General features: G+C 45.4%; 1 protein-coding gene across 4 annotated transcripts; it reads right to left on the reverse strand.

Moving 5' to 3' along the window:
* On the reverse strand, positions 1-27453 carry RAD52 (RAD52 homolog, DNA repair protein). 4 transcript variants are annotated; one of them, XM_034780711.1, is made up of 12 exons: positions 27165-27453; positions 18404-18492; positions 14326-14427; positions 13769-13862; positions 9768-9835; positions 9379-9497; positions 9208-9283; positions 6507-6703; positions 5503-5636; positions 4601-4684; positions 3701-3940; positions 1-3187 (listed from the first exon to the last, which is right to left on the reverse strand). In XM_034780711.1, exons 2-12 carry the CDS (start codon positions 18488-18490, stop codon positions 3129-3131), a joined length of 1260 nt encoding a protein of 419 aa, XP_034636602.1. In that variant the 5' UTR covers positions 18491-18492; positions 27165-27453; the 3' UTR covers positions 1-3128. The 4 variants fall into 4 exon arrangements, with proteins under 4 accessions (XP_034636602.1, XP_034636575.1, XP_034636593.1 ...); XM_034780684.1 differs by having other exon boundaries at positions 1-3190; XM_034780702.1 differs by having other exon boundaries at positions 1-3190; positions 4601-4681; positions 27165-27452.
* Between the last annotated feature and the right edge of the window lie 61 nt (positions 27454-27514).

Below are 27514 nucleotides of genomic sequence, written 5' to 3' on the forward strand. Positions count from 1 at the left end.
TTTTTTTTTGACATGCAGCAATGAGAATCTTTCTCCTGGTGGTGTTTTCTTAGGTTATACTCATTCATAACTTTTTTGAGAACTGGCAAGTTTCCCAGTTTACTGTAAATTGGATACTAGCTAATTTCTAAAGGTTTTATGCTGCCTCTTGGCATTTCTGTACCAAAGAGGAGTCTGTATCTGCTGAAAAGAGGTTAGACCCTAAGCATGTGGGAAAGACAAACTGATCCACCAAATCTGGGGTCAGGAAGGAATTTTCTCCTGGGTCAGACTGGTAGAGACCCTGAGGGGTTTTTTGCCTTCCTCTGCAGCATGGGGCACGGGTCACTTGCAGGTTTTAACTAGTGCAAATGGTGGATTCTCTGTAACTTGAAGTCTTTTAAACCAGGATTTGTGGACTTCAGTAATTTGGTTAGCAGTCTATTATAGGAGTGGGTGGGTGAGGTTCTGTGGCCTGCAATGTGCAGGCGGTCAGACTATATTATGATCCCTTTTGACCTTAAAGTCTATGAATCTGAAAAATCTCCTTTCTGCAGTTAGTTTTGCTCTTCTTTCTCTGTTGCTGTGCCCCATCCCCATCCTTCTCAGCAATGGCGAGAGAGGAAACTTACTGGAACAGAGCCCAGAATGATTCTATACCAAAGACTTCTGGCTACTGCCAAAAGGCAGATGGTTTTTTTTGTTTGTTTGTTTGAGGGCCCTCTTCAAGGAGCCATTGTGGGAACTAGGAGGGGGTACTGGAGTTGAGGAGCTAAACTGACAATACGCTGACTCATTCTGTGTCTCACTTCAGTCCTCCTTGAGGCCCTGATTTAGGTGGGCATTTCAGTGATTTGATCCAGAAGAGGCACTGTTAATCAAGATTTGTCTTGTGGAGAGGCTTTGGCTGGAGAAAGCTTTTTTGGCTTTCTAAAACTTCATTTGTAACAATTAGTGAATTTCTTTTAAAAACGACTTCTGTTTTGATTCATACCATCTCAAGCTGTGGTCGTGTAAGAACTCAAATCAAGCAAGTGCAAGTCTTGTGCATACATACTGAAAGTCCTCTAAGGAGGAGCAAGGTGTACAGGTGATACAATGAGATGGGACACTTCCCTCTATATCTGCATCACAACAATGCCCCTGTATTGTGGCCAGGGTCAGACCACAGTTGCAGGAGCCTGGTCCTTAGACTCAGGTTCTGAACATTGTTGAACTCCTATTGTTGACCACACTATTCCTTGGCTAATCTTGCACTGCCCACAGGTGCTCTCTGCAAGTTCCCTTTCTAACAAAAGTGCTGTCTTATTTCAACAGTGTGGATGTGTGAACTCACACTATTGTCAAATACTGAGATTTTGTTGTTGACACAGGCATTCTCCTCCCAGAGCTGTGGTGATCCCAGAAAGGCTGTAGTAGTGAACTGCTAAATAAGACTGGTCAACTTCAGCTGTACTCAGGTTTTATGAATTCTCTATAGACATACTGCCAACTACAAAGAGTTCCAGAATTAGCTGAATTTTCTAGGAAGATGTGTTGGATGTGAGAGAGCTTCTGCCAGTAAAGTGTGGGCTACTGAAGACATTTGCCTGTACTCACTCCTACAACTAGTTTCCTGCTGGAAACTTACTGCTTTTGAGAGGTAGGAAGTATATGTGTGGGAGAGAACCATGAGGATGGGTAGATATTGAAAGGAGAAATGTGTAATGGGAGCAGCTGCGGCGCAGAGGAGCACAAAGCACTCACTAAATCAGTCCAAATTATTCACATATGCATAAATGACATGAGGTAGAAAGATGGACTGCTCAACCTCTTCCCCACTGGCTGCTCATAGCATTGTTCCTGTACTTGTATTATTGCTGGACAAGTTACTGTTTCACATATGGCACTAATGTTACTATGATTGGAACTTTAAGTTCATCCCATTTAGGTTAGTGATACTCCTTTCCCCCCCTTCAACTGGAATTGAAGCATCTGATCACTTTTACACCTTGTCACTTTAGGAGAGTAATCTTCCCTTTTAACTAAGCTAGACTGATTTTTGGTTTTAACCTGTACTTCCTCCTTACTCAAAGGTTGCTCTTTTTCATTTACCTCTTATTGGTCAAGTGCTAAGGGCTCAGAATTAACCACAGCTGCACTTCCAGTGAGAATGAAGGTACGAGAGAGGGTGATAACCACCTTGCTCTACAGCTGTTTGTTGTCCCTTCTGCCTACCTCTTAGAGGTGTAAACTCATGCCACTGATTGTCAGTATTGCTCTCTCTTGCTCTCTTCACATTACTGCTGTCTAAATACATTAGTTATTTTAGATTCTCTGATCACTGTAGATTTCAGAATTATAAAATGGGATTTGACATCTTGGTTAGGGATTGAGTTTTCAGTTTCACTTGTAAAGTTATGGTACAGACTTGCTTTCTTCTTCAGGAAGACAGAAGTGAGTTTTAACTGAGTTGCATTAAACCATGAGGTGTTACTATGACAGGAATATGTCCCCTGCCCTGGTGACTGTTTTATCTTCCAAGTAAACATGCTGCTGCCCCCTCGCACAGTTACAAATGAGATTCTTCAACTAATACTCTGATTTTGCATGTTTATTCACATTTTTCTGTAAGAAAAGGGGATAAAGTTTAATATAAAAACACAAGTACCTAAAAAGAACTAGTCAATTTTAGTCCTTTGTAACACATCCAGCCACATACTAAAATCTCCATTCAAATAATTCTTTCCAGGATCTGATCTTACCGAATGCTATCCACATTAAAGGAAACTACTCCCTCTAATGAAATGCAAAGTAGTAGGGCATCCTTCAGTTATCTGCAGGGAGTAGAGTTAGGTTTCATGTCATTCCGAAGGAGTTAAAATAACAGGCCCTGGCACTGGGCAGGCTCCCCAACTGCTTCACTCAGGAAGAAATAATGCATCAAACTTTTTAACCACAAGAGGGGACATCAAGCACATTATGAGGGGCTAAAGTAAGTAAAGAGTTATGACAGAAGATTGTCAATGATTAGCATTGCATGAAAGTCATGGATCTAATGCACTGATTTTCTTGTGTTTAAACAGTTTCTTGAGATGTGCGTCTGAAAATATGGTTGTAATGCTCAAATAATCACGAGGAAACTAACACTTCAGGTGCTGTCCTGTCTGTTAGGAGGGTTCCAGTTTCCTTTTCTTCATACCTTGGCTCTTCCTGTATGGGCTGCACTCTGCTGAATAAGACAACAGGTCCTTAGTAGGCAAATTATTCTGCTTTTCTCCACTTCCAAAACTTACCTATGTTTTTGTCAGTGTTTTTTCTCTCTTACTTAGAAGGGCATGGAGGATGGCCAAGTTGCTTTTCTGGGGAGAGCTGTCTCCCTGAAGGAGCTTAAGTCTTATGTTCAGGTAAAAACAAAAAAATCTCCCCCTCCCTTACCCTTACCAGCCCTCCTAAAAACTATAAGATTGAAAAGAAGTGCTAGCTGGGGTTTGAAAGTGTAAAGCAGTCTATGGACGAGGACAGCCATCTACTTCAGTGAGTAAATCACACAACTGAGTTCCATGCTAGGACAGTTACCTAGTCATTTTGCTGGAATGTGCTTGAAGTGTTCACAAACTGAATTGTGTTCCCTGCTCAGTTTCACATGCTGCTACTCAGCACGATCACCTCTGCGTTCTTCCGTGGCTTCCTCCTGCTTACACTTCACTGTAGCCACTTACACTCCTTTTACAGTACGTACCTGGGGCACCTTGGTTGGAAGAGGGGCTGTAAGGCCAGTGCCTAGGGGACACCTGCCATTGTGCAGATCTCTCATGTGGTTTCTTAGGGTTCATTGTTTGAGGGGTCCTGCTGCGAGTCATCATGTGATAGTGTCCAAGAGGCGTTGCAGGAGCCTGGGCTGCTACAGCTCCTTTTTTGTGGCTCTCCGTATCACTGAGAGTAGTGGTCTCTAGGGGAATGTCCCAAAGCTCAGGGTCATCTGGAACAATTCAAAGACATACACAACAAAGAGGGAAGAGAACAGTGTGGCAACCCAGAGAAGGAAGTGCAGTTCCAGTACCAGTCCACCCTTTCCTCACTTGACCCCTAGAGGCGTTAACATCAAGCTCCTTTATAGTTTAAGTTTCCTTTTGCCTATTGATCTAACTCAAACTAAAATGAAAAATCACCTTGCCTAAGAGAAGCAGACACTTCAAGGGTTCTGTCTTGCAGCTACTGGCAGTAAGATGGAAGGAGGGGCAGCTGGGCTTGTTCTGCACTTTATGCTTTCAGGTGTAGGATTAAAGGATACATGTGCAGCCAACAGACACTACTGGCTGAAAAGAATCTGATCTCACCTGTATATGCACCAAGACTGAAATCTGTGTGAACCCTAATAGCTACGAGAAAAGATTCCTATAGGCAGGTTCCTTCTAGTGACCCTCTAATGTCTAATTGTAGGAGCTATTTCATCACTAGGAGAGGTTTAAGTGTGTGGTCATGAAGCAATTCACACCTCTGTCCATGTCTTTCCCCCCCTCTAAGGGTTAGTGTTGCCACTTCCTATTGCTAAAGAAAAGATGGTGCCATGCCACTTTCCCAATCCCTTCATTAAATCCTGCCTCCGCCTCTGAACATTTAGCTACCATTCTTTGCTGACCTGCAAAGAACTCCTCTTCTGCAGTTGGCTCCTGTTGTGCTGCTGCTGGAGTGCTGTGTTTCACCAGTGAGGGATGAGAGGCTGCTGGGCACAGGTAACAAAGGGGAGCTATTAGTGCCAGAAATGCAAAAAGACACCACCTAACTCCGGAGGGGGAAGAGAGTCAAGTAAGATCAGAAAAACCAGCAGCACCTGATCCTAGATACGAGGTATTCAATAGCCACTCCTTGCCCTTTCCTGGAAAGGAGGGTATAGCGGTAAGGCAGGAGATGGTATTTGGTAAGGCTTACTAACGACAAGGGAAACATCCTGAAATTTCTTGCAGCATGAGCAGAGGTTTGGTTCTCCCAGTCTTTCCCGTTGCTGCTCTACAGCAGCCCTGCCTAACGTTTCCTAAGAGGACATAGGGGCAAGTTTGGTCATGTCCAGTCTGAGCCCACATCCCTGCCCTATAGGGAACAAGTATTAAAAACTTCAGATTTCCTTTTTTATAGCTTCCTTCACTCAGACAAGAGGTGGTAAAAGTAGGCAGCTGATGAGGGGTTAACCCTGTCAGCCACGCTTGTGCCCTGCACGTAGCCTAATTCACAGGTGGGGGTGTGTTATGTCTACACTAGTACCTTTGTCGGTCAGGAGATGAGAAAACCCAACCCCTGCCAGACGTAAGTTATACCAATAGAATTGCCAGCATGGACCGTGCTATGTTGGCCAGAGATGGTCTCTGGCCAACATAGCTACCCTTGCTCAGTGGGGGTGGTTTAATTATGGCCAGGGAATAGCTCTCTCCCATCGGCATACACCAGGTACATAGGAGACCTTAGAGCAGCGCAGCTGCAGTAATGTCTGTAGTGTAGACATAGTCTAGGTTGTTGGACTTGCAGATTCGCAGTGGTGTCTCTTACCCTGTTTGCTGACTGGATTGGCTACTGCCAGCTGTTTTTTCTCCATTTGCTCCCGGAACTGCTGCTGAAGCTGCTTCTGTCGTAACTTCCGCTGGTAAGTAGCATCACTCCCACAGACTAAGGTGATGTTATGTCTGTCCCAAGAAATAAACACACAGTTGGATAGTGCTCCAGCTACACTTACACCTTAGGAAGAGGGATGCTTATAGCAATAGCATGCCAGGGAAAATACAATAGTAGTTAATGCTTCTATCACACCTGCCAACGAAAGGGTCCCCTAAGTCCCAACATGCTTTACAAGTATTAACTATTTACAACTTCAGAGGTGCTTAGAGGGATAAACTAAGGCACAATGAGGCCCTGTCCAAGTTCATACAGGCAGTTTCTGGCTAGAACCCAGCTCTCCTGTCTGAATCACTTACACAAACCTATCCCTTACTCCAGTAGCAGAAACTGATTTGAATGAGGTATGAGAAGGTTTATCACAGCTTGTAGCAGGCTCTGCACTTTGAGGAGCTCAGTCCAATGCAAATATTGCATGTGTAGGTGATTATTAGATACCTCGTGTGGCCATGTGCAGGCAGACGTAGAGATCGAACAGCCTTGGACCCTCCGGGTTCTCCCCGTGCCTGCTGCTGGACTTGTACTCTCTAGCTTAGAGAGCCTGTGCTATGCACTTTGTAATGCAGCACTCCCTTATGCCTGAACGCCCCCTAAAAGACTTCTGCTGGTCCCTGGAGAAATGTATGGTATAATACCTATGAATCAAATATAGAGTTGGTATTGTCTGAATTAAGGAGAGAACCAGCCCCAAGCTCACTGACTCGGGGGGCTCCTCAACATGATTCGTACATGCTCCTGCAGCTCCAGGGATGTGGGATTTTGGGAGTGAAGGGGGGAGTCTACATTTTAAGTGCCAAGAGTGATTAGAACATGTGCTGGGTGCTCATTTATTGTACAATATAAATAATAAATTAAAAATATATTCCCAGGTTAACACTCACCTGGAGCTGTTTTGCTGCTCCTGCTCAGCTGTGCTTAAGGAAGCCGCCTCCTGTTCAGGTTTGCGTGGGGACAGGCTCTCACAGTGCTGGGGTTGCCCTGCACTCTGCTTCTGCAGACAGCTACTGTATCTAGCCTTCTCTATTGCAGGCTCAAAGTCTTGCCTTTTTGCTTTGGCCAAATCCAACTCAGGAGGCAGCTAGTATAAGAATGGTCAATGGATTATGATTCAATTCCCCCTCCCTCATCAACTTAAAAGTTAGAAGATGCTTTGAGTCTCTGTAACATTTCATGTTTTGTCTCTCCCTCTCTAGCTGCTCTTAAACTAGTTTAGGCAGGTATTGTCGCTTGCCAAGCACTGCTTTGGGTTCTGTAGTCTGAAGGGAGTTAATGTGAGCGTTTGCAGAGCACCATCATTAGCAGTGTCAGCACAGTGTAGAGAGGCAGCGCTAGCTAACAAACACCCAACAGAATTTTAAAATATAAAAGTAGTAGAATCCGGACAATCCCCATGGTAGTAAACACCAGCTATTACAATAATGTTAACTTCATAAATGTGTGCACAGACCTGTATTAGATCTGGCCAGAGAATTGTCTTCACCCTCCAACCCAGGAGTGGAAAAATACACCCCACCCTTTAACTGAGCACACTGTTGGGGATGGAGGCTAGACAGAGCTACAGAGGGAGACACTGTATCACCCAGCCTGGACTTGTAAGTGCAGAAGTCTAAGAAGATGGCCATGTGCTACTGACACTAGCTTTGAGCAATTACCATATGTATCTCTGAACCACTGTTAACCATGGCAAATAGCCGCCTTTAACTGAAAAGCCACAAAGGGATTTATTCTAATGAAAACTGTTCCAGCAATAAACAGATTTCACATGTGAATCACATTCTAATAATTCATATTCATTACAGAAAATGTAACCGATTCAACATACAGCTATTACCTATGGTGATGGATACCCTAGAAATTCTTACATAATAGTAGTGAAGAAATAACAGATGGGTGGGGATGCTGAGACAGCATTAAGGGTTATAGTGGATGTGCCACTAAAAAGGGAAATACCATATTCCCTGTAAAAAAAAAAAAAAATAAAGATATTCTTCTTCAGGGTTTAGCCTTGGTTAAGTCAAAAAGCTTATGTCTAGCTTTGGGTACCACCCAAGAGACAAACCAGAGAGTGCCCTGAAGCGAGCAACAGAAACTATAAAAGGTCTGGAAAATATCAATCTGAGAAAAGATTGAGCCCTGGGCATGTTCAGAATCTAGGAAAAAGATAAAAGACCGTAGTTAAAGGGGTGCTTATATAAGGAGTACAAAGGCCTCATCTCATAATGAAGCACAAAGTTTAGTAGAACTCTGGCCTCAAATACTTTGCTTAAGGACTGGAGACTAAATTTATAGGGCCATGGCCCATTGGCTTCAACCAATCAGTTCCCCCTCCAACTCTTTCATCATGTATTTTTGGTTTTAAACATTAAAATGATGTTTCTCTAGCTGTCTCTGGCCTATCAAAACCAGCCAACCTTAAGACAATCAAAAGACAGCAGAGATCCCTCCCGACCACATACAATTTCGGAGTTTGCAGTTTCCATATTAATTCCACAGGAAGCTGCAATACTACATTTCAGTCACCATGTGGTACTGAGTGAGATTATAAATCAGCACCTCCAAGTTCACACACCTGATTCCAATATGGCACCTCCAACAGGTACTGATGGCTGCTCCTCCTGGATTCTTCCCTAAGGTAAGCATGCCCAGGGCTCTACTTCTGTATACAAGACTCTCTGGTAAACTGGAACTAAAGTCTGTGGCAAGCCCTTCTCATTTCTGCAGTATACTGGAAATTTTATGGTACCTTCAAATATATCAAAAACCGGAGGGGTTTTATTATGGTAAATATAAAAATGAATAATATAATCAGTACAGGAGACCAGTGCAGTGTTACATTCAGTTTATTTTTCTTAACCCCTAAGTTTTCAGTTCTCTGGATGCTGAAGATTTCTGCACTGGTATTTTGCAAGCTGTTGGGGAGAGCTGAAGTTTTCGACAGCTGTGTAAGGGAAAAGCAGTGGCTGCCAGCACTTTATTTAGACTAGAGTTCCCACTGTCGCCTACAGATGGTGAAGGTGGACTAGGGACAGTAGCTGCAGGCTACTATATGAAAAATTTCTAGTGTAAAAGAAGCTCTACTGTATGAAGCACAGTACAGTGGTTTGAGTAACTTGGTTTGATATGGACCTGGAAATAGTTCATCCTTTCTACACTAGTATTTAAATTATTATCAGCAAGGGTGTAGCTGGACCCACTACTGCTAATGATACAGAATGGTCTGGTGGTCGGGTACCATTTGATGGGAATGGTATGACAACCTGACTAGAACAGAGTAAACAAGACTCATGGAGAGAGCGAAACAGCAGTGGGCTTAAGCATCAGAATGGCATTATTTTGATGAACTACTGGGAAAATCTTTTACAAAGAACAGTTCAGACAAACTAACTAGCAGCCAAGGGAGGCTGTGGAATCCTTGTCACTGACATATTAATGGCTGGACACATTCACACACACAGCTAGCAAGTATGGTTTAGATATAATGGTTTCCATCCCTGTCAATACAGGGGGATGGAACCAATGACCTACTAACGGTTCCTGGCAAACTAAATTACTCTGCTTTCTCCAAAGCCCCCCATATCGCACCTGACGAGGAAGTTTATTCACTGATCGCAGGTAGTCTTTGTCCAGGATGCAGTTCCCAAGAGCATTTCCAAAGCACCTGAGGGACAAGAGAGCCTGCCATGACTGAGAATTTAACATTTTATTCTGTGGAAATGTGCAAGCAGCAGGGCAACGTACTGGTTCTCCACTTACTTGAGTGCCCTCTTCAGTCCATCTGTCACTGCTTCTTTCCTTGCCTTTTCTAGGGACAACGCCTTAGATTTCAGGCCTTCACTCACTCCGTAACCCACATCTTCATGGTACGACCCATCCTATGGAGTGAGTTAAAAAAATGCAGTACTGTTGGAACTTTTGCTTTCACACATCTGACTATATATCTCTTGTGGATTGTGTGTATTGAGTGGACTGGTATTTACTCTGTAGTAAGCTCAGCTTTCCAGGGGCCCACAGGACTGTCTGGTTTGACACAGTAACATGGTGTGTTGCAGTCCAGCTCCACACACACTAGTACTGTCATTCATGGTTCTTAAGTAATTAGCAGTTCACTAACAAATGGAGCAAACAAAAATCTATCCATTTACCTTGAGTTGGACTTTCACAAATGCACAAACTCCCACATAGAATTTGCCATTGTTGAGATCAACAAAATCTGGGGAGAGTAGGAAGGAGATGGAGATGGAGTTATAATGGAGACCCAAACAGTATATCATAGGGTGAAATTTCTGTCTCATGCTCATCTTCCTAGAAAGCTTAAACACTAAGCCCTGGTCTACACATAAAATTTAGATCAACCTACCTACCGTGCCCTGTGCGCCATAGTTACACCCCCAGTGTACACATGGCTAGGTCGACAGAAGAATTCATCTGTCTACTGATGCCTGAGAGATGGATTACCAACAGCAACAGAAAACCCCCTTCAAATGACATAGGAAGCATCTGTGCGACAGCCCTATAGAGGCATAGTTGCAGTGCCACACCTTTGCTGCTATAGTGCCCATAGTATAGACATGCCCTAAATGTGAACCACCTAAAAGAACTTATTTGCAAAAGTACCTGGTGTGAGGTTGGGGGGAAGTTTTAAAACCCTTCTCAGGCAACTAGCTATCAGAAAAATCAATACCACTGGAGAAATACCAAGTTTCTCTATTCTGATTGGCTGGTCACTCCCCAGCATCTCTCTCAGAGATATGGTCTCACCTGCATACTGTTTGATTCACCTTAGATCATTACAACTTAGTTTAGGGTTAGTTAAGTTCATTAGATGCTATAGATTGGTTCACGGGTCTTGATTTGCAAGATGCCTATTTTCAGATCTCAATACACTCAACTTTCTAACTATAAGGATAGTTTACCCAAGGTGCTTGTGGAATCCCTGTGACTGGAAGTTTTTAGAACAGGGTTAGGCAAAAGTCTCTCAGGGATGGTCTAGGTATATCTGATCTTGCCTCAGTGTGGGGAGATGGACTAGAAGCCTTCTTGACATTCCTTCCTGCATTTCTACCATTTTTATGAATATCTCATCATCACCATTCTATCTAGGGCCATACAGTTTCCAATCCTGTCGTGACTCATGCATATTTTTCACCCACTGGGAAGCTCCCTTGTTCCTGAGACCTTAATATAGTACTAGCAAAGTAGACGGTTCCCCTTTTGAGTCCTTAGCAACCTGCTCCCGTTACCACATGTCAATGAGTAGTGCGTTTCTTGTGGCCATTACATCAGATAGGAGAAATTAAGGGCCCCTGTGTACAGTGTACCAGTTACTCTGAGGCCTCATCCGAAGACCCCTCATAGTTCCACATAAACCAGTCCATTCATCTCTAGGTTTTCTTTCCTAAACTTCACTCTACCCTGAGTGAGGAGAAGATTCACACACTCAGTGTAAAGAGAATATTGTCATTTTATCTAGGCAGAACAAGATCATTCAGGAACACACCCACGGTATTTTTGGCATCTTTCTGACAGGGTTAAGTGGCAATCTATATTCATACAGATATTATCTGAATGCATTTCCGAGTACCTAAGAACCTGTTGTGAGTAAGGGTAGGAAAGATCCACTCAGTCATATTGGGAAGGCTCCCATATCTGAAACATGTAAAGCAGCTACATGGAGCTCAATCCACATATTAGTCACTATTCCCTAGTACAGGCTGGCAGGTCGGATGCCAGTTTTCATAGGACTGTCCTGCAGAGACTATTCACGTAGGCCTCTTAATACCCGCCTCAAAGGAAACAGAAAAATTCTTGTGAGTCACTCTGAGTGGAATCCATGCAGACAATTGACAAACAACGCATGGTTCCTTGTGCTACAGTAACAGCGTTTTTTCAAGATGTGTTGTCTATACGGATTACACAACCCATACTGCCTCCCTGCTACTTCATTCGCATACCTATAGGATTCTGTACTGATGAAGAAACTGAAGGGCAGTTGGGCCCGCTCCACCCTTCATGTCCTTTGGTGGGAGGCATGAGGGCCCCTAACATGGCCTCAATGGACACCACTGGCCAAACTAATACAATCTCAGGTACAAGGGTGGAATCTATGTGGACAGCACATCTCGAAAAACCACAGTTACTGTAGGGACGGTTGAGTAACTATTCTTTCTCTTGGGATCTGTTGATACTGAACCATAACAAGTGACACTGTGTAGCAATGCATGGAGTGACACGAAAGGGTCCCACTCTATTTCAATGTCATGAGAAACATCTAGCGCCAGCAGGCTGTCAGTCCCTTAAATGTTGAGGATCCACTAGACTGACACTGTTCTAAAAATGTGCTTCTCAGATCTTTGTAACTCTCCGGCTTTCTTATCAGAATTCATTAGTGAGGAAGCCAGCACCAACCTTCTAATCACCAGGCTGAAATGCTGGTGCAGTTTAGGAGCTTCTCACTGTAATCCCTGCACCAGACTTAAACTCTCAAAGTGAATGTGCTGATCTTTCAGTACTGCACTTTGTTGTATGAACCTCAAGTGTCTTCTCCAACAGATGAAGTTTGAGGTGGCCCTCCTTCTTCTTTCTAGTGTGAGGAGTGAAAATGATGCAGACCAAGCATCAATATGGATTTTGTCCTTTATTAAGGCACTTAAAAGCACTCTTCATGGTCACCATTGTCACACCGCACAATGCAGAGAGACTACAACTAGTCTTTTTTACTAGCAACAGCCACAACATCAATGGTAAATGAAGAGAGACCACTAGACCTGAACCATGTAACATTGACCAGAACCTAAGAACATAGGGGTCAGGGCCAATGGAGTTTGGTCCCGAACAAAGCTGCAATAGTGCCTCCTAACAACTAAGAGTGCAAACTTAACTGAAAGCTAAGGCCACCCTAACAAACTCAAAGGAGAATAGACTGAAGAAAGCACTGGGGATACCGCAGTGTTTCAACTTGCTGCTCCTGCAGTGTTCAGAAAAAGTTCAGGGCAGTTAGGATTGGTCTCCTTTCTGCCATCTGCACAATGCACAGCATCAAGGAGTGTGTGCATGGCTCAAAGAGGCACTGTTAGCCAAAACTTTGAGTTTGTGCACCTGGCTACAGATATCCCAAATATGGGGACACATATGAGCAATTACCCGAAGAGTGTCTCAGGACCTGGATGCTGGTCACAAGGAGGTATTTTGCAGGAAGTTCCATAGCTGAAGTGGGGGGATGCATAAGTTGAGATGTTTGTTTGCGGGTAGCAGTTGCACGTGGTTGACAGTTGGCTCAGGGCCTAAGTTCCCTCTAAGCTGCGCAGCCGCACAGCAGCCTATTAAGTGCCGCATAAGCACTCAGGGCTGTGGCGGGGAGAGATGCCTCTCCCTCGAGCCCAGGTGCTGCTGCGGGAAGAGAGAGAGCTGGGGGGAGTCCTCTCTCCCTGCTGTAGACCCGGGGCAACCTGCACCCCAAACTCCTCATCCACAGCCCAGAGCCCATACCCCCAGCCAGAGCCCTCCCCATCCCTACCCCAACCCTTTGCCCCAGCCCTGAGCCCCTCATCCTTGGCCCCACCCCAGAGCCTGCACCCCCAGTTCTCATACCCCCACACCCCAGTCCTCTGCACCAGCTCTGAGCCCCCTCCCACACTCCGAACCCCTTGGCCCAACCCCGGCCACATGAATTTTGTTGTGTGTGTCAATATGGAGGTGATGTGTGACACATCACCTCCATATTGGTGCACATAACAAAATTCATTCCGCACATGCGTGGGAAAAGTTAGAGGGAACACTGCTCGGGGCTGCTAGGGTTAAGCAGATGGAAGAGTCCCGATGCAATGCTTTGGCCGAATAAACTCATTTTCAGTAACTCTCAGAAGTCCCATTACACAAAGTTGAACTACTGAACATAAACAGGGTTTTCTTTACATGCAGGACAGATTTTGCTTTCTCCTAACTGTCAAGGAGCCTGTAGGCTCCAAAATTTCATCTGCGTCTTTTACAGGGATTGTCACTTTAAAGACATGTTTCCTGCTGTTTCAGCTGAACAGGTTCCAGGAAAGATGGTTTCTCAAACAGGGACCACATTCTGCCACTTTACAGACCCTAAGTATGAAGCAACAGGAACACAAATTCTCAGAGCCTGGAAAAAGATACTCACCAACATTCTGCTGAGTGACTGAATGAGCCCAGCCATTATAGCCAAACATTTCATTGGCCAGACTGATGACCCTGTGACCCTCAATATAACAAACCTGAAAAGAGGAATAGTGAATTTTTAAAAGTCCTTTACAGTCATAGCTGTACCGCACTAAGAAACCCTGTTAATTTCAAGAAACATTTGCCTGTGTGCAAACAAAGAAAAAAGAGCTGGTCCCTTCCAAGCCCAATCTCCAGAAGAAGATGGCACAACTGAGAGAGGCAGATTTAGTGAATACAAAAGAAAGGGGAAAAAAAACCCAAATAATTTATACACAATATGTAGCATTTATATAGTGATTTACATGTTCAAAGTACTGACCAATTAATTAATACCACCCAACATCCTATGAAGTAGGTAAATATTATTTCCATTTAAAGGATGAAGAAACTGAAGGAGAAAGTTAAGTGACTTGCCAAAGAAATCAGTGGCTGAGCAAGGGACAGTTTCTTATAGTGAAGAATTCTCTCTCTCCCACTCCCCACCCACAAAGTTTCTGCATACACACTTATTTGTACCTTCTGTCCTCCACCAGCCTGCCGGCTGCTGATGTACTCCGGACCCAGCCTCTGACGCAGGGCATTCTGAATGGCCTGGTATTCATCTGCTGTATACTGGTTCTTTAATGGAAGCATAGCAGAGTCAGACAGCTTTAGTTTCTTCACTCTATTACCTCCCCCACACCTTTCTCATCCCATTTTTCTTTATTCCAATCTTCCAGGAGAAGATGAGTATTCAACTCTCATGCTTCAGGATGTAAAGGATAGTCAAAGGGCTCAGGAAGGAAGTTACTTTGCTCCGTGGGGTAGGCGTATTATGCTGGTGATATTGCTTGCTCTTGCAAGGAACTAGATTAGATGGATCAATGATCTTTGTTAAATTCTGTACAACTTTTCTCCAATTCTCCCAAGCAGCAAACATACCAATTACAAAGTGATAGAACTCAGCCAAGCACACCAGTCTGAAAGAATACCCTTGCTCCCATCCCTATGAAATCCTACAGCACTTGTAACATGTGCAAAGTCCAGTCCAGGCTGCAGGGGCATGAAACATAGGGATTCCTGCTATCAGCACCACTCATATTAGTCAGAAGATCAACTAGGTGTCACTACTTATTGCGCTGGTAGAAATGTTAGTTAGAATCTATACACACTCTGCAACAGATACAGATAGGCTTAAGTATGTCTTCATGAAGGTGGAGTGAGTGTTCCTGTTCTGCACGGATATCGGTGTGTGGGGGGAGAACTGAGTTCAATTCCAGCTCCTGTCTGAATAGTAGTGTGGATGTCTTTTTCTACTCAACAGCACCACCCTTCACCCTAACTAAGGAACGGAGCTGGCCTTCTCCAAAGGGAATTTTGCTTAATCCTCTATCTTGCCGCTCTATTCACCTGCAAAACAGAACTTAGAGTGGAATTTTAAGAGCTCCTCAGAGGTGTGCCAACTCCCATCCTGCCAGGCAATATAATTCAAGCAAACAGCATGAAACTTAAACAAAAAAATTCTAATGCACAATCATGAGGTTTTAACATTTAGATTTCAATGTATTGTTCCATTTAACTTTTTTTTAGGAATAACTGTCCATTTTTTTTCTGGCAGTTATACAGAAATATATACCATCAGGCAAAAGAGAAAGAGCATTGTGTACAAATATACAAAGACATCATATTCATCAGCTAACTGAAGAAATAATGGCATGGAGAGGAGAATTCACCATGCAAGGCCAAAGGCAAACTCTGTCTATTGGTTTCTTCCAATGGCGGAGTGAAAACAGCTACCTTCTCTCCACCAATAGAGGAGAATGCATGTTTTTATAAGTAAGCCTGGGGCATGTCATCCACTATTAAGATAAACTAGTCTGTGACGGGGTGTACCTACCCTGCACTGGTTCAGAAAGGGTTAACCTCACACCTCCATGCACCTGCTGGGTATGCTTCAGATGAACCAGAGTATAAAAGGGAGTAGCTCAATCTGGGCTGGCCATTGATGAGAGCAGGTGTGTGTTGCAGGCTCCTAAAGGGAGACTGCTGGAGCTCCAGGACCCAGAAGCCAGTCGGACTGAGGCTCCAATGGACCCCCAGCTGGCCATTGCCGCTACTAGAGAACAGACAGGGAGGCCATGAGACTACCAGCCTTGGAAGGAAGGGTAGGAAGTGACCCAGGGATTGGGACTGAGGTCTGGGTGACCAAGACTGACCGTGGAAGTACTGGTTCCCTAGGCTCCTGGGTTGGGACCAGTAGAGCTGGATGGGCCTGGGTCCCCCTACTCCAGCTGCCCCGCTGGTGTGAACTGCACTACTGACCGTAGCCATTGGGCCATACTGCCCTGAGCTACAGGCCTGCTAGATAGACTTGGGCCATTAGGCCAAACTGCCCTGAACAATAGGACAGCCTTATGGACTCTGGCCACTGGGCTGCACTGAAGGGCGGCTGCATTGACTCTGGCCACTAGGCGGTGCTGCCCTGGGGCTGGGGCAGCTGTGGCAACACAGGAGGCCAGGCCACTTGGGATTTTGAAGTGGTTGCTGGAGAGTCAGCAGCAGCAGGCGGCACAACAAGAAGCAACACCAGACCAGCTGCTACAGCAGATCACAGCAGCAGCTCCTAATGGTGCAACAGTAGGAGCAGCAGTGCCAGATGGTGTAGGAACTGGCCACCCAACACCAAGTGCACCAATGGGACCAGAGGTGAGGACTGTTTTGGTGGGACTGCCAGTTTGTGTGACTAAGACGGGGCCCAGTGACGACCCTGAGGCGGTCTTTGTGCCATTCAAACGGGTAGTCAGGCCCAGTGGCCACCAGTACAGTGGGCTACCCTCTTGGCACCGTACTTAACTGGCCCAGCCCAGACCGCCTACCGGAACTTACACCCCCATGAGGCATTGGGATACAACAAAGTGAAGGCAGCCATCCTGGATCAGGCTGATGTCAGTCCTGAGATGTACCGCCAACGACTCTGTGCAAATAGTACCTGCCCAAGGCCAGGCCGCAGCCCAGCAACTCCTGGGACTACTGCTGGTGATGGCTGGAATCAGAGAAATGGATCAGAGTTCAAGTGGTGGAGACAGTGGCACTGGAGCAGTTTACCCAGATCCTACCCGACAGGGGAAGGAATGGGTGCAACTGCACTGCCTGGCAACCCTTGCTGAATTTGTCTTCTTATTGGAAGATTACATGACCGTTGAGGGTCAGAGCAGCAAAGTCCGTAGACCAGGGAGCCCAGGAAACCGAGGTCATCCAGCCAAGCGGGGACCACACAAGGCCAATGTAGGAGCCCCCTCCACCAACCCAGGCCACCGGCCACCACAACCACTCCTGACACAAGGTGACTGACTGACCTTCCTGGGTCAGAAGGTACGAAACAACCACCGACTGCTCCTTAAGAGGATAGAAGGAGCCATCCAAAAAGAACTGGAAACCAAGCTGTCCCTAAGGCTGGTAGAGGAATCTCAGAGAGAGTGGCGGAATCCGATAGTACTGGTCTCAAAGCCTATTGGGGCCATCAGATTTTGTATTGATTTCAGGAAAGTTAACACTATCTCCTGGTTCTACACCTACCCAATGCTTCGGGTAGATGAGCTCCTCGAGCGTCTGGGTAGTGCTTAGTTCACCTCAACATCACATATAACTAAGGGGGATTGGCAGATACCTCTGACACTGGCCTCCTTTGAGAAGACTGCCTTCCCTACCCCGTTTGGCTTATATCAATTTGTCATGATGCCGTTTGGGCTGCATGGAGCCGCAGCCACCTTTCAGTGACCAATGAACCAAATATTATAGCCGCACAACCAAGATCTGGAAGCAAGTTGGGCTCAGGCTCCAACGGACCCCCAGCTGACCACCGCTGCCGATAGAGGAGAGACAATGGAGGCCATAAGACTACCAGACTTGGAAGGAAGGGTAGGAAGCAACCCAGGGATCAGGCGTAAGGTACTGGGTGACCAAGACTGATTGTGGAAGCACTGTTTCCTAGTCCTGGGTTGGGACCTGGTGCAGCAGGGTGGGCGTGGGTCCTCCTATCCTGGCTGCCCCACCAGTGGGGCAGCTGATGCCCAGAGGGGCGAACTGCGCAGCAGAAGGCCTGCCCTACTGACCTTAGCCATTGGGCCATATTGCTCTGAGCTACAGGGCTGCTAGAAAGACTTGGGCCATGAGGTCGAGCAGCCCTGAACAAAAGAATAGCCTTGTGGACTCTGGCCATTGGGCCATTTTACACTAGGGGCCAGGCAGCTGTGGCGACATGGGAGGCCAAGCCACTTAGACTGCTAAAATCTCTGCTTTGATCCCTCCCACAACCCATTGCCCCATAATGGAGAGTGTACCTACTCCACAACACAGTCCAATCCATCAGAGAAAGGAAAACATTCTTCCTGTCCTTTTAAAAAATAATTCAAGGCCCTTTCTCTGAGTAATTCAGATAAAAGCTATTAGTGTTGGAGAGCAGGGGAAAATGTAATGAGGATGAAGATTATCATGGTGAGGTATGATTTTAACATACAACTAGCATTCTGCATTAAAAACAATTAAGTGCTTTGTGAGATTTTCTGATGTGCAAGAAGACTACTTCCTGCTCTGTTCTAGATGGAGAGAGACTGACCTGTCCAAAGCACACAGCAGAGCTACCACTGTTGGAACCAATCTTGCTGGTGTGGCTTCCACTATTTGTCCCTTGACTTTCAGACATTCCTAAAGACAAAGGAAAGAAAACAAATAATAAACACTGAATCATCATCATCCGCAAAACAAAACCCCCAAAACATCTGAATAGAAAGCAACAGATACAATAGTCTCACTTTTCAGAGTAGTAAAATAGTCTCACTGAAGACTTTTAGGATTGTAGGCTAGAAGAGACTTAGTATGTAGTCCATCCCACTGTAAGCATGCAGCAGAAAATCCCTTCATAAAGGATGCATTGAATATTATACCAATATTATACTTTTAATTCTAATGAGCAACCGCAGTTCCAATGGAAATTCATTTTGATTAATAATTCACTTTTTGCTTCCCAAGAGCAAATCTACCAGATCCCTGCAACATAATCACTTTTCTTAAACATAATCTACAGTGTTATAACTTTGTTAACTTCTGGTAGAGATGGGCTTTTGCTACTTTTTCCCTCATCCATAGCCTCAACCTGTTTTATCTTCCACATTCATTGTTCCCCTCAGGGCTTTTTCTATGTGGAAGTTAGGGTGTGAATTTAAAACACAATATTTATTCTGAACTAACTCTCCATATGGACATTGCAATTCCCCACTAACAACTACAAAATTAAGTCGACTTTATCTAATTCAACCGTGAGCCTCCGAATTAAGTAAGTTGATTATGCGTGGCCAAACCATGATCATTATCTCAATGGAGTGTGTCCTCACTAGCAGTGCATCGTGAGTAGCTATCCCAAAGTGCAACTTGCCGCAGTGTATTTTGGGAAGTTTGTGCAATGCCTCATGGGACCAAAACATTGTCGCAGGAGAGAATGGGAACATTGTGTCAACATCCCATGATGCACTGTGCTCCCTCCCTCATATCAACGGCAAACAACCCAGTGGTTTTCATGCCTTAAAACCTCCACGCGTACGCCATAACCCCAGAAGCATGGAGCCTGCTCAGTTGTGCACTCTTGCTGTGAGCATCTCAAACACCTTGCACCTTCTCCTGCAGTATTTCCAGAACTGAAGTAGGGTCCGCCGCGCAGAACAAAGCCATGTCCTGCAAGCAGCCCTGCTGCAAGCCATTGAAAAAAATAATTCACAGTTGCTGCTGGCAGTCACAGAGCAAGCAGCTGCACTCTGTTGAGAGCCATTTCTGATCCCATGAAACAAGCACTGACTGGTGGGACTGCATCATTTTGCAGCTATGGGATGACGAGTAGGGGCTGCAGAACTTTCGAATGTGGAAGGCCACCTTTCAGGAACTTTGTTCAGAGCTTTCCCCTGCCCTGCAGATCAGCAACACAAAAACGAGAGCTGCTCTGACAGTGGAGAAGTGAGTGGCGATTGCTATTTGGATGAGTGCAACCTCAGACAGTTACTGGTCAGTGAGCAATCCATTTGGAGTAGGTATATCAACCGTGGGAGCTACTGTGCTCCAAGTGTGCAAGGCCATTAATCAACTTCTGCTATGAAGGGTAGTGAGTCTGGGAAATGTGTAGGACATAGTGAATGGTTTTGCTGCGATGGGGTTCCCTAATTGCGATGGGGCGAGAGATAGCACGCATATCCCCATCTTGGTACCAGACTACCTTGCCAAAGAGTACATAAACGGAAAGGGATACTTTTCAAAGATGTTGCAAGCGCTGGTGGATCACAGTGGGTATTTCACTGACATCAACGTAGGATGGTTGGGAAAGATTCATGACGAGCGCATCTTTAGGAACTTGGGTCTGTTAAAAAAGCTGCAATCCGGGACTTTCTTTCCAGACCACAAAATGAACACTGAAGACATTGAGATGCCATAGTTATCCCGGGGGACCCAGCTTACCCCTTGCTCCCATGGCTCATGAAGCCATAGACCGGCCATTAGTAGTATGCACAGTAGTAAGGAACGGTTCAACTATAGGCTCAGCAAATGCAGAATGGTGGTTGAATGTGCTTTTGGTTGTTTAAAAGGGCGCTGGAGAAGTTTACTAACAAGGTTGGACCTTAGTAAAGCTAACATCCCCATGGTTATAGCTGCCTGCTGTGTGCTCCTTAATATCTGGGGGGGAAAGGGGAAAATTTTCTGCAGGGATGGGCACTTGAGACAGCTCATATGTGTGATAAATGAATGGGAGGAGGTAGCTCCCTTTGATGGACCCCCAGCCAGCCAGTTAGCTGTAAAATCCTCCTTGGTAGCAGTTCTCTACTTGCTTTACCTGTAAAGGATTAAAAAGTCCCCAAGGTAAAGAAAAAAACCAAAAGAGCCAATGGGAAGGCTAGAATTTTTTGTCTGTTGTTCTCTGGGCTGCAGGGACATGGAGCAGCAATGCTATAAGCAGAAATGCTGTGTAAGGTTTGAACCAGGTATGAAAAAGTATCTTCCATACCTAGAAGAAGTAATTTGGATAGGGAATGTTTAGTTAGACGCCATCAGGTTTATTTCTTATTTTAGCTTGTGGATCTCCTCTGTGCTAATCCCTGATGCTTTTGTTTGCTTGTAACCTTTAAGCTGAACCCCCAAGAAAGCTAGTTTCAGTGCTTAATTTTTGGATTTGCTCTTTTAAAATCTAGAAAAAGCCTAAGTTCCAAATGTATTTTATTTCTTTTTGTTTTAATAAAATTTACCTTTTTTAAGAAGGATTTGGATTTTTGTGTCCTAAGAGGTTTGTGCATATGCTGTTTGATTAGCTGGTGGCCACAGCTAATTTCCTTTGTTTTCTTTCTCAGCTCTTCCCCAGAGGGGGGTGAAAGGGTTGAGGATACGCCACAGGGAGGAATTCCCAAGTGCTCCTTCCTAGGTTCAATGGGGATTTTTTTACATTTGGGTGGTGGCAGCGTTTACCAAGCCAAGGTCAGAGAGAAGCTGTAACCTTGGGAGTTTAATACAAGCCTGGAGTGGCAAGTTGTCATAAATATGAAGAAAAGGGTAGCATAAAATCCCTCCTTGGCAGCTGTACTGAATCGCTTTACCTGTAAGGGGTTAAGCAGCTCAAATCACCTACTTGGCACCTGACCAGAAGGACCAATGAGGAGGAACAGGCATGCCAAAGGGTTAGCCTGCAAAGCCAGAGTCCAACAAGCCGTTTTTTTTCTTTTCTAGCTTCATGGCAACGAAATAGTTAGGCTAAGTAGGGCAGCCTATGCATGAGGTTGAGGTCAGGCACCGAAACCCTAGAGAAACCAGTCTTCCCAAAGCGGCACACCACAGAGAAGACAGACCCAGATCAAGCCTAGACATCCAACTCCATGACAGAAATGCAGAGAAAAGGTGGGGGACTGGGAACTTCCCAGGAGGGAAGGGTCAGGCCCTCCCACAACCGAGATCCAGATGCCAGGATGGAGGGATGCCCTTAACCCAGACCGAGTTCTGACTGCGGAAGACAGGGATTTCTTCCTACAGATGAAGTGCTTGGAGTTGGAAGTGGAGAGGAGACAGGTGAACCACTTGGAGGCGGAAATGCAGGTGAAGCGCTTGGAGGCAGAAGCAGAGAAGAGGAGAGAGGCGAAGTACTTGGAAGTGGAGCCTGAAGCGCTTAGAGCTAGAAAAGGCTAAGCTGGATCAATCAGGTAGCCCTAACAATCCTTCTCCAGGTACCGCTCCCCATTCCAAGAAATTTCCCATATACAAGGTAGGCAATGATACAGAGGCCTTCTTAGAAAATTTCAAAAGGGCCTGGATACAATACTCCTATAGACCAGTATATGGTGGACCTGAGGCCGCAGCTCAATGGACTCTTAGCAGAGGTGGCAGCTGAAATGCCTAAAGAACACATGAACAAGTACAAACTTTTTAAACAAAAGGCCAGAATTAGAATGGGGCTAACACCCGAGCATGCCCATCGGCGGTTCAGAGCCCTAAGGTGGACAACAGACGTGGACACGTTACAGATGGGTGTAATCCGCCCCTCTGAGAGTGCATGGGCCTCTCTGGTGGTTCTGGTTCCCACTTCTTTGGTGGAGTTTAGCTCTTCAAGACTTTGATTTTGAGATACAACACATTTCAGGAGCCTCTAACAAAGTGGCTGATGCACTCTCCCGGGAAGGTTTCCCAGAATCAGCTGGGTAAAAATGTCCCTGCATTCTAAGTCATTGTAGACCTTGAACTGTAAAAAGTACTGATTAGTTCTTCATGTAATTATTAGTAAAATTAGAGGTGCATGCATCTTATTAACTGTTTCCTAAATCTCCAGGAAGAAATCCCAGCCGGTGTGGACCCAACCTGAACCAGGCTGGCCAGCACGGTCTGTGATTTGGGGGGCGTGTGATAAATAAAGGGGGGGGATAGTTCCCTTTGATGGACACCCAGCCAGCCAGTTAGCTGTAAAATCCCTCTTGGTAGCTGTTCTTTACTTGCTTTACCTGTAAAGGATTAAAAAGTCCCTCAGGTAAAGAAAAAAAAGCGGGCACCTGACCAAAAGAGCCAATGGGAAGGCTAGATTTTTTTAAAATGGGGAAACAAAGGGAAAGTTTGTCTGTCTGTTGCTCTGTCTGGATTGGAGGAACACAGAGCAGCAATGCTATAAGCAGGAATGTTGTTGAAGGTTTGAACCAGGTATGAAAAATTATTTTCCATACATAGCAGGATTCATTGGGATAGGGAATGTTTAGGTAGACACAATCAGGTTATTTCTTTATTTTGGTTTGTGGATCTCCTCTGTGCTAATCCCACATGCTTTTGTTAGCACTGACCCCCCACTTGGTAAGGCAACTCTCCCATTTTTTTATGTGCTGTATTTTTATACCTGCCTACTGTATTTTCCGCTCCATGGATCTGATGAAGTGGGTTATAGCCCATGAAACCTTACGCCCAAATAAATTTGTTATTCTCTAAGGTGCCAAAAGGATTCCTCGTTTTTATTATTTACAGGTAATTCTCTTCAAATTTGCCCTGTAAGGGTGCCAGGCAGTTCCTCCCGCCCACCCCCCATCATCAAGGAAAGAGATGCACAAAAATATAGGTTTTGCACTGTGCTCCGAAAATGATCATGGCCCTACAGTTTTTTATCCTGACCTCAGCTGGCAGGAAATTCCACAACCAATTAGCCCATCTAGGTTCTTCTATAGTGCCTATTACTGTAGTACCTTAACACCCCATAAGCTTTTTAAAAATAAAATTATTCCCCTTCTTTATTCAATGTGTCAGAGTAATCTGCGTGTAGGTTGTTGTTTTTAAAAATAAAGTAATTGTTTTGAGAAGGCCAAATCAAAGAAATTAATTTTGGATAGAGTTCTGAAAGTGGTGAGGTGAATGTGGTTTATTCTTATCTCTTGCGGTAAGGAGTTCCACAGTTTTTAATCTAGCTGCTGAGAAAGTTTCACAAGTTCCCCTGTAATGGCTACCAGTTTCATTGTTCCAACTGAACATAGCTATTGTGGGAAATGATAGTCCAAGGGCCGGCCACACACACACACACACACACACACACACACACACACAGCCTAAAACAAATTTTCATGCAATCTGTAGTTCACAATACTCTTATTTTCTTCCTCCCCAGCATGTTACCCCTTTTTTCAGTATATGATAAGAAATCTCCTTCAGAGTGAGGCGATGGTTTGCTGAGTGAAAATCTCTTACATTCTTTCAATAACAATCATTCCACAGATCCCACCCAGAGCAAGCTAGTCAAACATGTGAGCTCAAAGAGGTACTTAGCTGGCTGGTACTGGAGACAATCCAGTGCATTCTGTTCTAAATTCCTATTTATCCCATTTTTCTTATTTTTAGATAATCTACAATTATACAGGATATTTCCTTCTACAATATTTCCTTCCCACAGCATTTTACAGACAAACCAATATATAAACTATATGCAGATAGCTGCATTTCAGTGGTGGATAGAGCAATCTTTGAAGTAAAACATTGCACGTGTTTTTAACAGGGCACAAAAATGCTGCGTAACAGTTTAGGACAAACTGGGAATGTTACAGTATCAAACTGAAATTGCAGTGGAATTTAGATAGTGTGTGTAAACTTTATAGGGGACTTTTTATTACGCAGCTTACTTGACACAAGTAACCTTTCAATTTGGTCACATTATTCAGTATTTTAAACTTTCACATTTGTAAAATGATGTAGAAGAAAATGGCTTGTCCTGGAGAGCGGACCCTTATTGCGCACACACTCTGTGTTTAAACATCTCATGAAAAAAATCTCAGAATAACTTTAATTTATATAACTTCTTTCTTTCAGAAGAATACCAAAGATCTTTACAAACTCAGACTGAGATACCAGTTTTACACAAACCAATTCAGTCACCTCTATAGTGAAAAATATAGCTGTGTAACAGAACATAGCAATACTGTATGATTGTTTGAGACTGGCAGTGACAAACACAATATCCATGTGTAAGTGTCGTGGGAATTTAGTTTGGTAGAATGCAATTAACAGAATAGAAATTAATCCAGGAGAGCATCTAACATCCCTGCTTTTATAATATTAAAAGTAGTATGAAGTCATTCAAGCCACAGGTACTAAAAAATGTAGTTGTTCTAGCAGGTACAAAGATAGCATTTCAAGCAGCAGGACAGTAAACCCTAAATGAATCTGGGATATTAGTTCAGTACTGACAGGTTTCAGAGTAGCAGCTGTGTTAGTCTGTATCCGCAAAAAGAACAGGAGTACTTGTGGCACCTTACAGACTAATGCATTTATTACAGCATAAGCTTTCGTGGACTACAGCCCACTTCTTCGGTACTGACTATGCATCTCATTCTTTGAGACTTATATGTGCTTCTGTTCCATTCTAGCTTGTTGCTGTCTTTCTTTACAGAAAATTATTTAACTTGCAAAATGTAGTCTTTAAACTTGAGGCTGTTAGAATACTTTAGTCCTGTGCAAGACACAGTACCCATTTCCTTCAGATCACTTTTCCCCTTGGGTTGCTGCTGCCATATGTGGAAGCACACGCTGCAGGCTGTCATTCATGCACCACTTTTCCTGTTTTCTACTAGAGGAGAAGGGGTATGCCGTCTCAGGGTAAGTCTACAGCTAAAATGCTGCTTTGGCGCAGCTGCCACTGCTGTAGTACTTTAACAAAGACACTGGAAGTCACTGGAAGAAAGCTCTTCCATCAGCTTAATTAATCCACCTCCCTAAGAGGCGGTAGTTATGTTGGCAGAAGAAGTGCTCTCTGCACGTGTGTGTTAGGTCAGTACAACTACAGCGCTCAGGGGTATGGCTTTTTCACATCCCTGAGCAACACAGTTATACCAATATAGGTCTATAGTGTAGACCAGACCTTAGATTGCGTTGTAAAAAATTCTGTATGTTAGACAGGGCTTGGGTTGGTACATAGCAGTATGGTGTATTGGCATCACTCTCAAGCAGTTATTTTGTTCCCCAGAATTTCACTTTAAAAAACAACAACAAAAAAAGTCTCTAGCTTTTATGATCACAAAAACACATACCAATGCAGAGACATCTAGATCAGTCCATAGAGCCTGTAACAGTATCTCTGAAAGGCGTGAATTACTCTATACCGCTCCGATGTTTGGTAATGATAATTGTCTACACTTACAGAGTTTTTGCACTGTAAGTTTCTCTGGTGATAGTGAACCAGTGAAAGTAAAGCACTTGTTTGTGTACTCGCTCAATTCCTCAGGTGTCAGAGAGTGTTTACACTACCAGCACTTCGATCCCCTATGAGAGCAGCGCTGTAGGACAGCTATCCTACAGTGCAGCTCTCTTGATAGGTCTTGTGAGAGGAGGGAGGGAGCAGAAGTGCCCTGTATTGCCCTGCTTAGTCTCTCAGGAGCCCCATTACTTCCTTGTTTCTTCTGTGGCATTTTTTTAAAAAACCTCCTGCTGTCTGGCTGCTTTCCCCACGACATCTACAAACAAAAGGAAAGGGAGCTTCAAACTTCCTGGGGCTTACAGGTGGAGGGGCGGATGTCCATGCGTCAGAGCAGCTGGCCAGGGTGTTCGCTTTTGGAACAGTGGGATATCCTCCGGAGGCCAAAGGGTGTTTACACTGCTAGAACGTGTCTTCACTTTCACAGCAGCACATAAAAAACAGCGGTAAGAGCTGTATGCCTCTTGCGAAGGTGGTTTACTTCAAGGCAAAAAGTCATTAACAAGCATAGACGCTCCCAGAGTTTTAGCGCAAACAAGGGACTTTTTGAGCTTTAAAGGGTAAGTGTAGACATATCCTAAATGTCCACAGTATCAGCTATTTGATCCTCCTTGTAAGAAAGGAGCAGGAGGATCCTACATCTACCGCGGGGCTGGCCTTGGGAGACGCCCCCGGGCCTTCTACTCTCCCAGTCGAGGATCACGTTGATCTGAACGACCTACGGCGAAGGCGTCTCATGTCGACAGCTCGTCGGGGGACGACGACGGCGCCTAACTCTGGGCAGAGACCGCCCCCCCCTTCCCCTCCAACTCCGCCCCCGGCCCTGCTGCGCCCGGCTCTCCCATCGCGGCCGGCCGGGCACGGGTCTCGTGGCCGCTCCCCGATCGCAGCCGCCCCGAGCGCGCGGAAAGTCGTGGCCGGGCCCGCTGCGACATTAGCGCCGTTTCAATAACGAGGCCCCGCGTGCTCGGCCGAGAGCCGGCTCTGGAGCGGAGGCGGCGTCTGCATCGGCCCCGGCAGGGTGGGGGCGGGCGCTGCCCCACAGGGTCTATCAGCCAGTCACGGCGGGGGCGCGGCGCTTGTGCATCCACCGGGAGACCACATAAGGGGCGGGCACCACCCCCCACGCGGCTGGTTCTCACAATACCTGTGCGTGAGTGGGGGGCGGGGCTCGGCACCTTCCTTCAGCAACAGCAGCTCTACCCTATCGAGAACGTGGTTACGGCAAGCGGGAAAAGACAAACTTCCCGCCTACACCAGACGCGCCAGGGACGACGTTGACCTCGTGACGGTCTTTTTACAGCCACTTCGGCGCGCGCGCACGCGCCAAGGGTCCAGGAGCAACAGCCCAGCGGTCAGGGGGCGCAGCAGCTTCCGAATCTCCCTAGCTCGCGCGGCGCAGGCAGGAGAGGCCCCGCGCAGGGGCGGAGCTTTGGTGCGCAGCGTAGGGGGCGGGAGCGTGGTGTGTCGCGCGGCGGTGGCAGGAGGGCGGGGTTC

The sequence above is a fragment of the Trachemys scripta genome, chromosome 1 (assembly GCF_013100865.1).
Source record: "Trachemys scripta elegans isolate TJP31775 chromosome 1, CAS_Tse_1.0, whole genome shotgun sequence".
In the NCBI taxonomy this organism is placed as follows: Eukaryota; Metazoa; Chordata; order Testudines; family Emydidae; genus Trachemys; species Trachemys scripta.

What these genes read in the sequence shown, in the direction of transcription:
- RAD52 (XM_034780684.1), bottom strand. Translation starts at nt 18,490, where the DNA reads ATGTCTGAAAGTCAAGGGACAAATAGTGGAAGCCACACCAGCAAGATT. An exon ending in CTGCTGTGTGCTTTGGACAG is followed by an intron (nt 14,428 to 18,403) that starts GTCAGTCTCTCT and finishes CTTCCATTAAAG; the next exon opens with AACCAGTATACAGCAGATGA. An exon ending in AGGCTGGTGGAGGACAGAAG is followed by an intron (nt 13,863 to 14,325) that starts GTACAAATAAGT and finishes TCCTCTTTTCAG; the next exon opens with GTTTGTTATATTGAGGGTCA.